The sequence below is a fragment of the Symphalangus syndactylus genome, chromosome 17, assembly GCF_028878055.3.
Source record: "Symphalangus syndactylus isolate Jambi chromosome 17, NHGRI_mSymSyn1-v2.1_pri, whole genome shotgun sequence".
Lineage (NCBI taxonomy): Eukaryota > Metazoa > Chordata > Mammalia > Primates > Hylobatidae > Symphalangus > Symphalangus syndactylus.
The window spans coordinates 18,165,528-18,176,703 of NC_072439.2; the positions used below are offsets into that span (position 1 = coordinate 18,165,528).

The window sequence follows — 11,176 nt, forward strand, 5'->3', positions numbered from 1 at the left end:
GAAGAACGAGGATCTCTTGATGCCAGGAGTTCAAGACCAGCCTGGGTGACAAAGCAAGGCCCTGTCTCTACCAAAAAGAAAAACAGTAAGTATATGTAGAGGATGACTGGGCTTTGCTACAAAATCCTATCCATTTGTGGTTTGATTTATCAAATGTGACCAGCCAATGGCTCCAAACGTCACTCTCTGTCACTGATATTTCAATTACTTTTGGATCTCCTGGTCCATAGTGTCCTGGGGTAGAGAAACTTACATGGCAGATAGGACACATTACACAGCCTTATCGTATCTTCGTTGAGGCAAAATGTTTTTGGGTCAGACAAAAAAGGCAGATTAGCATATCCCAATGAGGAAAAGGTAGCATCCAGTAGCCAAGGAGGGCCACTAGACATTGTGACACTTCGTTTGGTTGTAGGAAGTACCATATGCTACTTGTCCTATACCTTAGAAGGGATATCTCAATAGTCCCACATCAGTGAACCTGTGGAAATTTCACCAAAGTGGAAGGCCCATGAATATTTATGGGATTTATTCTTTCTTTCTGTCATGCATGTGTCTTACTAATATGCCTAGTGTAGTTCCTACTTTCTACTCACCATGTCTGATTATCGTATCAATGTGCCATTTGACAATAAGGATTCAGTCATTGCCCAAAAGAGTGATTATTTGTCCTTTTATGTACTCAGTCACAGGTTTATTGCCATGGTTTCCTGTGGAGAACTCTGAAATGTATCAGGGCCCATACTCATCTAACATTGGCCTCCCCTTTATGTAAATGAATGTGGATTTGTAAACTGGACATATCTTGGAATTGATTTGAGGGCTGTGACTATGTTACGTGGTTGCAGTTAGAGTTCCCTTCTCCCACAATAGAACTCTTCTGCCAATACAAACCCAGTGACAGTATCATAGATTTCCCATCAATTTATTTACTACGAATACCAAGATCAACAAGGCAAAGTTAAGCCCTGCATAGTGATTGACCTCATCTTTCTCATCTTTTTCTTTCCTTCTTTTTTTTTTTTTTTTTTTTTTTTTTTTGAGATGGAGTCTTGCTCTGTCACCCAGGCTGGAGTGCAGTGGCATAATCTCGGCTCACTGCAAACTCTGCCTCCCGAGTTCATGCCATTCTCCTGCCTCAGCCACCCAAGTAGCTGGGACTACAGGTGCGTGCCACCACATCTGGCTAATTTTTTTGTATTTTTAGTAGAGACAGGGTTTCACCATGCTAGCCAGGATGGTCTCGATCTCCTGACCTGGTGATCTGCCCTACTCGGCCTCCCAAAGTGTTGGGATTACAGGCGTGAGCCACTGTGCCCGGCCTTCTTTCCTAATTTCTGAAGCCCAACTAGGAGTGTCCAGGAAATACTACTATACTGATAAGTTTGTCTACTGTGTCCTAAACTAACAAATTCATGGTCACCAGAATCATTCCAGTAGGCATTTGATTAGGATTATTCAATATGATATTTGGCATATTATCACACCATGCCTTTGACAACCAGTTCCCTATGTTGCACTGGAAATAAAGTCAGTAGTGCTGTTAAGTTTAGTAAGAGTAGAAATCCAATTCTAGAAAACACAATCAATTTAGAAAACTCATCCTTAGGGTGCTTTTCCTTTAGAAGTTCTTGTGGGGCAAAATGTCTTTTGGTCAGCATTCAACCAGAGAAACAGAATCAGTATGACATATACAAGCAATTATTATAAGGAACTCTCCTTTGGCACTGTGGAACTGGCAAAGTCTATTAGTCAGTTCTCACACTGCTATAAATAACTACCCGGCTGGGTGCGGTGGCTCACACCTGTAATCCCAGCACTTTGGGAGGCCAAGGCAGGTGGATTGCCTGAGGTCAGGAGTTTGAGACCAGCCTAGCCAACATAGTGAAACCCCATCTGGACACTCTGGTGCAGTTGAGGACTTGAAGCCTGAGGTGGTATGAGGCCATACCACCCTAGCCACACCTCCATAGTTTTGCTCTTGCATCAAGACTCTGAGGCATAAGATTCAAGTGATCTAGCAATCCCACTATTGAGTATATCCAAAGCAAAGGAAATCAGTATGTGGATCAGATATCTACACTTCCATGTTCATTGGAGCACTATTCTTCACAATAGTTAAGATACGGAAGCCACCTATATGTCCATCAATAGATAAATGAAGAAAAGGTGGCATATATACACAATAGAATACTCTTTGGGCATAAAAAGAAAACAAAATTGTGTCATTTGTGGCAACATAGATGAGCTATGGAGGACATTATGTTAAACAATATAAGCTAAGCAAAGTAAGATAAATACCAAGCATCCTCACACACATATGGAAACTAAAAAAGTTGATTTCATAGATGTAGTGAGTAAAACAATGGTTCTAGAAGCAAGGAAGTGTAGGGGTTAGGTGAGATAGCCAAAGATAGGGTAACAAGATACACAAGTACAGCTAGATAGGAGAAATACATTCTAGTGTTCTAAAGCACCAAAGGTGACTATAATCAACAATAATTTATTGTTTCTTTTCAAATTGCTAGAACAATGGATTTTGAATTTTCCCAAAACAAGGAAATGGTAAATGTTTACGGTAATACACTAATTACATCAATTTGATCATTACGCATTATATACACATATTAAAATTTCATACCATATCCCATAAATATGTACAACTTACATATCATTTAAAAATAATGATAAAATTATATCCAGATTCAAGCGCCTCTTGTAGCGCTTCCCACAGTCCTCACATTTGGATGGGTTTTCTCCACCGTGGTCTCCTTGTTGGTCTTTACAGAATGACCGGTGTACAAGCCTCTTTCCACAATCCTCACATTTGAAGGGTTTTTTCCGGCAGTGGAGTTTCTTATGATTCAAAATACTTGAAGCCCGGCTAAAGCTCTTCCCACATTCCTTACAATTATAAGGTCTCTCTCCAGTGTGGACCCTCTGGTGCAAGTTAAGACCTGACTTACTAATGTAGCCCTTCCCACACTCCTCACATCTGTATGGTTTTTCTCCACTGTGGATTCGCTGATGGATCAAAAGATATGAGGACCATCTGAAGCTCTTCCCACATTCTTTACAATTGTACGGTTTCTGTCCCGTGTGAATCATCTGATGCTTATGCAAATCTAGGCTATCAGTGAAGCCTTTTCCACACTCCTCAGATTTGTACAGTTTCTCTGCTGTGTGGACCATGCAATGCCTATTAAGACTTGACCTAAGACAGAAGCTCTTACCACATATTTCACATTTGAATGGCTTCTCCCCAGTATGAATTCTCTGATGTTTCTGAAGCTGGAAATCGTGAATGAAGGCCCTCCCACATTTCTCACAAATATAAGGTTTCTCTCCTGTGTGTAATTTGCAATGAACTTGAAGTATCGCTCTACATCTGAAGCCTTTCCCACACTGCTCACATTTGAATGGTTTCTCTCCAGTGTGGACTCTCTCATGAGTCTGCAGACATGAGTTCTGACTGAATTCCTTACCACGCATGTCACACTTAGAGAGTTTCTCTCTCAAGTGAACTCTCTGGTGAATACAAAGAGCTGAGATGTAACAGAAGCTTTTTCCACACTCATTGCATGTATGAGACTTCTCTCCTGAGTGTAACTGCTGAGGAAGATCAAAGATGGCAACATCACTGAAGGATTGTTTACACTTCCCATTCTGTGAAGGTTTCTGTCCTGTATGAATTATAGATAGTCCTGCCTCAACCTGGGAGGGGACATCGCCTTGTTCAAAGAAGTCAGAATTATTTATAATGGAGTCTTGAGACTGGGTTATGTCACTTGCAGTTTGTTCCCACATTTGCTGGCAAGGGCAGTCTTCATGTGGTCCTGCTTCCGCAACAGTCTTGCCGCCTATAAGGATGCAGAATGAAGAGATGTGGACAAATGAAGCCTTTGTTCAGTGTTTTTAAGATTTCACACTTAGGATATGGCATTCAACTTTAATGAATGTTCAGTTTATGTTTTCCCCATGCATCTTGTTTTCTGGTTTGTGTGTGACCAATGTATAACGACATCATATCTCATATGTAAAATCCTTGATGGAAATAACAGACTCAATTAAAAAATTGATATAATATATACATTTGTTACTATTTCTAAGGAATTTCTGGTCAGTCAAAAATCTTGCATGATAAATTACTAAATTAAAACATTATGTTCATAGTGAAATATAAATCAAAGGGAAATTTAAGGAAAAACAATAACAAAATCAATAGTCTATATATCTGTGTTTATGTTGTATATCCTTATATAGAAGTTACCCTAAGTAAAAAGAAGTCAGGACTTTGTCCTCAGCATCTGAGAGGTAATCTCTAGGATCCTGACATATCATGCTGGAGGACAGTGTCTTTGTTTGTTAGGGTGCCAACTCTGGATCACTCTGGATAGTGAAACAATATGATTTAGGGTTGTGGCTAGCCACTCCTTTCGAGGGTGAGGGGTGGGAGACCATCCTCCCCATGTCAGAAAGAACAACAGTGTTTGTTGTTTAATCTGTGAAGTCTGTTATTTGTTACCAGCAACAGGGAATACAGTGTCCATGACAGGACAGAGTAACAGCAAGGAGGACAACACGGCTGGAAAAGATGGTGCAAGGGGGAGAGGGCAGATGTAGTCAAGAGGCAGTAGGGGATGAAGAACAAACCACAGGGTCTCTAAAAGCCAATAAAGAGGTTGTAACTTTAATAACATTAATAAACCATAAAGGCTTTTGGACCAAGGAGTGGAAAACTGACTTGCATTTCCCAAGGATCATTTTGGCTGCTCTGGGGAAAACAGACGTCAGGGTGGAAGGCAGGGAACAGGACCACCAGCCAGAAAGGGGTTGTAATAAACCAGGAAAGAGATTGGGCAGTTTAGATCAGGGTGATATAAGTGGGCACAGTCAGAAGTAAAACAAATGGGAAAATCACGTACAAGGATGCACAGTTGCTTGCTTCTTACCTGAATTTCCGTCTCGTTGGGTTGCTGTCTCCATCATCCAAAACTTTTCTTCCCTTAGGAAGTGGAAAGGATGGAATGGTTGATGCCCTGTGAACATGCAAAGTCATGTGCTTAATCCCAATTCATTCTAGGTAATATCAAGGTAAAATTTACTGGAAATCTAGGTTCCCACTGCATATACGAACTTGAATACCCTAGGATACAAAGCCACTCCTGGGGCCTGATGTTCCACTACAGAGGGTACCTATGCTCACCCACTGACAGCAGGTTCGTGAAGTTCTCAAGCATCACATCTTGGTACAGCTTCCTCTGGGCAGGGTCCAGCAGCCCCAGCTCTTCCTCAGTGAAGAACACAGCCACGTCCTTGAAGGTCACTGCCTCCTATAACATCAAGGATACATAACCTCAATCCTATGACCATGGACTACTGGGGGAGGAGCGGCACTGAGCAGGCGGAGAAGTGGAGGTCAACTTACAGATTTCCCACTCATTCTGTCTGTATCCTGACAGTGACTTTCCTGAGCTCCACCAGAAGTGCAATCATAAAAAAGACCTCCTGTATTTTTACTTTGTGCACTTACTGAGTCTCCTTGTAAGTAACCCCTTAGGATTCCAAATGGTGCATCCTAGGCTACACCTATATAGGTTTCAATGAATCTTGCCAGTTGCCCCAGTTGCCCCAGCAAAAATGAGCAATTCAGTCTCAACCTTGTTTGATGAGGCTTATTGTCCTCCTCTCTCAGACCCAAACCCTGGATGCTACCACTTTTCTTTAGTATTTGCCAAACTAACAGGTTGTAGGTAACTATTTTCAAAGTGGCCTTGGATCCATTCTCCCCACTTTCTTGTTTACAGGTCTCAAGAATAACCATAAATGTGCTAGTTATGCAATGTCCTTCCTAGGGAAGATAACATCTTTTTTTTTTTTTTATGCCTTCTTTGGTTCTAGCCCAATCCATAAAAGATAATATCTTGAGTTAGGGAGGAACTGCTCAGTAAGTCATGTTGCCCCTGAGGCATATAACCTGGGACAGGCTGCCTCTTGGGGTGCCTCAGCTATGGTGCAAATGGGGCATGTGCAGTCCTGACTCCACCCACTCCAGGCAGCTTTCTTGAGCCTTGGAGGACTGGCTCACAGTGGATCATAGGCTTCTGTTGTCCCTTGCTACCTATATGTAATAAATCTGCTTTACGTAATTTGTCATATATGAGTGTGCTGTCTCATGGTGGACTCGCCAAGTCTGTAACTAGTGAACCTGTTCCATGGAATTGGTGCAGCCAGCAGGGTCCAATTTGACAGAACTCTGGACTGGCAAAGGGGGTGCACTTATATCCAGGGCAATTGGCCCAGTGCAGTGATGGCAGCCTGGGGGCGCAGGCTGGGCAGCAGCTTGATGATTTATAAAGAAGATAGAATGATAAGCGGGACACAGGCCACCCCTCTACAGATGTGAGCTGGCTGCATGGATTGAGACAGAGAGGACAGAATATGGAAACACAGGAGCTTGGTGTGTGATCTGCTGATTGCGACACCTTAAATAATAGCTCATTCCTGGGGCCAGAGGACTCAGGAGGTGGGTGAAGTGGGTCAGAGGGTCCCTGGAGCATCTAAGAGAGATGGAGCCAGCATGTGTAATGTGGGCCTCCACAGAAAGGGGGACTAACTATCTGACGGACAAGTATGAAGAAAACCAGGACACGTTATCTTGGTGTATGGCGCACCCTTGACATAAGGAACTCCATCATCAATACAAATACAGTTATGAATGTACAAGGAACAGCACAAGAAGAAAAAACAGGCTAATTTGAGAGCAAGGAGGTAAAGAAGTGGGAGCACTGTTCATTCCTACTAATTTTTCTACTCCATAATGTAACAGTAAAAAGCAAAACAAAACCCAAACCAAAAACCAAATGCAAAGTCAACAAAAAAGAGACAAAGGAAGCAACTGGCACACAACAGGTCCCAAATGCCCATTTCCTCCTTGAGTCTTCCCAAGACAGAGAAAAATACATGACAATATGAGCAATAAGATGGAATTTTAATAGCAAGAGAGGTGAGCTCTACTCACCTTGAATGTGGTCATTTTTCCTCCTACTTTTTGGAATCTTCAGAGTCCTGAGTAATGGAGCACGAAGGAAGGTGGAATTGTGCCTGGAAAATGCCAGACAGCAAAAAGAGAGACATGAAATGGTGGCTGGGGATGCTGTGTAGCAACATGGACGTGTATTATGAATGATCACAGCAGCATTATTCATACTAACCCAAAAACTGTACACAACCAAAATGCCTTCCTCTGGGTAAATGGATAGAAAAATCATGGCATATCCATATAATGCAATCTAATTTGGAAATTAAAAGGAATGAAGTATCAACTCATGCAACAACATGCACGAACCTTGGAAACATGCTAAGAGAAAGAAGCCAGACACAAAAATCCATGGATTATATGATTCCATTTATATGAAACGTCCAAATAGGCAAATGTATACATAGAGGAAAAGTAGGTTAGTGGTTGCTCCAGATTTGGGGTGAGAATGAGGTTTAATTGTAAATGGGCACAGAGTCCAACTCGGGGTGAAAAATAACTAAACTGAATTATGATGATGGTTACTCCACTTTACAAAGTTCCTAAAGATCACCGTACTCCTGAAATGTGTGAATGCTTCATGTAAAATATACCTCAATAGAGTTGGAAAAAAAATTGCTAATCCACATGTCATTTACCTTCATAAGACTGAATTCTGAGCCCATATTGTTGGAAGATTTATAGTTGAACAAACAAATGAATAAATGAAGAGAACTAGAAGCTCATCTTTAGTAGGAATGCCCACTAATAATGTATCTTCCAATAAGAAACTTTAGTTTTTTTTAAAAAGGTAATTTTATAGCAGACAAATCTGAAAGACATCATCTTGGCCAAGTGAACATAGTTGAGATCACCAGTGAAGGGACAAACCGACATCATGTGAACCCTGTTATGTTGCAATAAAGAGGAAACCTCATCACTTGTGCAATATCCTTACCAACAATACATAATTTGAAACTAAACATGAAATATATCAAACTCCAAATGAACATCTTTCTCCAAAATAACTTTCCTATTTAAAAAAAAAAAAAAAAACCACCATGTTTATAAAAGACAAAGACTGTGGAATCTTTCCAGATTAAAGAAACTATGGAATGTGACAACTAAAGACAATGCATAAGCTGGACTTTGAATGACACTGCAGGTGAAGGGTGAGGCAGGGGACAGTCATAAGGACTTTATCTTTTTATTTTTTGAGACGGAGTCTCGCTCTGTCACCCAGGTTGGATGGCAATGGCGCGATCTCAGCTCACTGCAACTTCCACCTGCTGGGTTCAGGTGATTCTCTTGCCTCAGCCTCCTGAGTAGCAGGGATTACAGGAGCGTGCCACCACACCTGGCTGATTTTTATATTTTTAGTAGAGACAGGGTGTCACCATGTTGGCCAGGCTGGTCTCGAACTCCTGACCTCAGGTGATCCACCCGCCTTGGCCTCCCAAAATGCTGGGATTACAGGCATGAGCCACCATGCCTGGCATAGGACTTTAAATGAAAAATTGAACAAATTTAAATATGTAACTACAGATTAGATAACAGGATGTTAGGTAATATGTTATCCAACACTATCTAATGAGTAACACTAGAACTACTAGTAGTCTTTTAACAGATCTGATATGTGATAACAATATTATTTAATATCTAATATTATCTAGCATGTTATGTGAAACCCTATACCATCCCTTCCTGAATACGTCTTACCAAAACACCCCATATTTACCATGGTATGTGGGCTTCCTTGCTGCTTAGAAAGCTATAATCAGCTGTCTCTGGTTAGTTATGTTCCTTGTGGTATTTGGCTGATGGTCATCAACAAAGCAACCGGGAAAAATGTAAACAATTGGCAAATTTGGATAGAGTATGAGAACTCCTTATACTATTTTTGCAACTTTTCTATAGCTTTTAAATGATATAAAAATGAAAATATTTTATTTTATTATTATTTTCTATTTATTTATTTATTTTTTGAGACAGAGTCTCGCTCTGTAGCCCAGGCTGGAGTGCAGTGGTGCGATCTCGTTCACTGCAAGCTCCGCCTCCCGGGTTCACGCCATTCTCCTGCCTCAGCCTCCAGAGTAGCTGGGACTACAGGTGCTCGCCACCACGCCCGGCTAATTTTTTGTATTTTTTTTTTAGTAGAGACGGGGTTTCACTGTGTTGGCCAGGATGGTCTCGATCTCCTCACCTCGTGATCCGCCTGCCTCAGCCTCCCAAAGTGCTGGGATTACAGGCGTGAGCCACCGTGCCTGGCGAAAATATTTTAGATATCATGAAATAGTCATAAGGATAATGGGAATAATAAAATTGAGCATTATATAATATGGCAGTTCACTAGTTTATTCTTTTTTTTTTTTTTTTGAGTCTCACTCTGTTGCCCAGGCTGGTGTGCAGTGGCGTGATCTTGGCTCACTGCAACCTCCACCTCCCGGGTTTAAGCAATTCTCCTGCCTCAGCCTCTGGAGTAGCTGGGACTACAGGCATGTGCCACCATGCCTGGCTAATATTTGTATTTTTAGTAGAGATGGGGTTTCACCATGTTTGCCAGGCTGGTCTCAAACTACTGACCTCAAGTGAGGTCCTGCCTTGGCCTCCTAAAGTGCTGGGATTATAGGCATGAGCCACTGCAACCAGCCTCACTAGTTTAGTCTCTATTAGCAGTATTTAAAATTTTCTATAGTTAAAAGACATATGGGAAAATGCATTAAAATATAACAATTTTAAAAAAAATGTTTATAAACAAATATAGAAATAGACACAAAGAAAGACTAAAAAGAAATCAATTAGAAGGTTAACAGTTACTACCTTTACATCTTCGATTCATGGGTAATTAAAAAAGTTTTTCTACTCTCATTTCTCGCATTTCAGACTTCTTCACAATGATACAGTTCCACAACAATATGAAATACTTGGAAAACATGAAACAAAATAGTTGAGAAATTTTTAAAAATTCCAAGACGTCCAAGCCCATGAGCCTTGCTCTCAAAGTCCTTTCAATCAGATCCTAACTTGCTTTCCCCACGATTCCAGCTAGTTCCTCTGCCTCAATGAGAATGTATCCAAGAGATGATCAACTCAGGCTCTGACCTGGACTGCCTAGGTTCCAACCCCAGCTCTACCTCTCACTAGTTGGGTGCTATGCACCCTGTGTCTCACTCTCATCTTTAAAACAGAAAAGCAATACTTCACAGAGCCACAGTGTGACCTAAATTTATTTGTATAAAGCACTTAGAATGAAGTTACCAATTACGGCTTAATGATTATCAACACCCATGCCCGAGGACACACTCTCGGTTGGGTGAACATCTCTATAAAAGAAAAAAGCCAAGGACCAATCACATAGAGATTTGCCCTCAGTAGCCAAGAAGTCCCCTCCCTGCAGCTCTTTTAGAAAGGTCAGGCTGGGGAAGGCGAAAGTTGTGAAATACCTTGACTGCATCGCGGTCCCCCATAAAAGTTAAATGCTCCCCGCCCTTCGTGGAAGCGGATGCAACTCTCGCTTTCCTAAAAAGAGGTCAGAAGGCCTCCCGGGATCATCCACCGTCCTGCAGGGATTAGGGAGAAGGACTAGGGCCCCTGCAGCTGGAGCTATGACCCGGGGACTTGACCTCTTCGGGAAGCTAACAAGAGACCACCAGTCACCAAGTGACAGGGACTGCTTTAAGGTTCTCATTTGCGTTATCTCTTTCAGTTCCCAAAAACGATTCTACTAGGATGGTTCTAATGTCCCCATTACAAAAAAACAGCAATGGAAAGTATAAGGACATTGAGAAACACTCCACGTCACAGTGAGAAAGAGCTCGCACACGTAGGATGGAGGGAGGCAGGCTGAGCGAGGTCAAAGTCCTGGAAACGCTCAGAGCAGGACACAGAGGACCCCGCCAATTCCACTCCCTGGGATGCGAGCACAGCACCCCCATCCCAGAAAGCTCCGTGGACGGGAACAAAACCCCATTCCCCGCCCCATCAAACCTCCGTTCTCCGCCAAGGCTTCTTTTCCCTTGCTTGGATCATCGATCATCGGGTCGTTGCGACCCCAAGCAAAGGTGACAAGTTCAGAAGGACCCGCCGGACGCAGAAATGGCTCAAACTACGCGGTTATGTAGCAACCGCAGGCTCACAGACCGGAAGTGCTCCCGCCTC

The 11,176-nt window shown here is 42.1% G+C and overlaps 1 protein-coding gene across 4 annotated transcripts; it reads right to left on the minus strand.

Moving 5' to 3' along the window:
- Positions 1 to 2,483: 2,483 nt before the first annotated feature.
- Positions 2,484 to 11,160, minus strand: ZNF230 (zinc finger protein 230). Of its 4 annotated transcripts, none has more exons than XM_063621023.1 (6): positions 11,006 to 11,159; positions 9,839 to 9,941; positions 7,022 to 7,104; positions 5,207 to 5,333; positions 4,953 to 5,039; positions 2,484 to 3,860 (listed from the first exon to the last, which is right to left on the minus strand). In XM_063621023.1, exons 3-6 carry the CDS (start codon positions 7,034 to 7,036, stop codon positions 2,665 to 2,667), a joined length of 1,425 nt encoding a protein of 474 aa, XP_063477093.1. In that variant the 5' UTR covers positions 7,037 to 7,104; positions 9,839 to 9,941; positions 11,006 to 11,159; the 3' UTR covers positions 2,484 to 2,664. The 4 variants fall into 4 exon arrangements, with proteins under 4 accessions (XP_063477093.1, XP_063477094.1, XP_055104945.1 ...); XM_063621024.1 differs by lacking the exon at positions 9,839 to 9,941 and adding an exon at positions 9,222 to 9,282 and having other exon boundaries at positions 11,006 to 11,146; XM_055248970.2 differs by lacking the exon at positions 9,839 to 9,941 and having other exon boundaries at positions 11,006 to 11,160.
- Positions 11,161 to 11,176: the final 16 nt, after the last annotated feature.

Excerpts from the sequence above, each read along its gene's own strand:
- ZNF230 (XM_055248970.2), bottom strand. Across the intron at positions 5,040-5,206 it reads CACGAACCTGCTGTCAGTGG|GGCATCAACCATTCCATCCT; the intron begins GTGAGCATAGGT and ends GCATGTTCACAG. Across the intron at positions 3,861-4,952 it reads CCAACGAGACGGAAATTCAG|GCGGCAAGACTGTTGCGGAA; the intron begins GTAAGAAGCAAG and ends GCATCCTTATAG.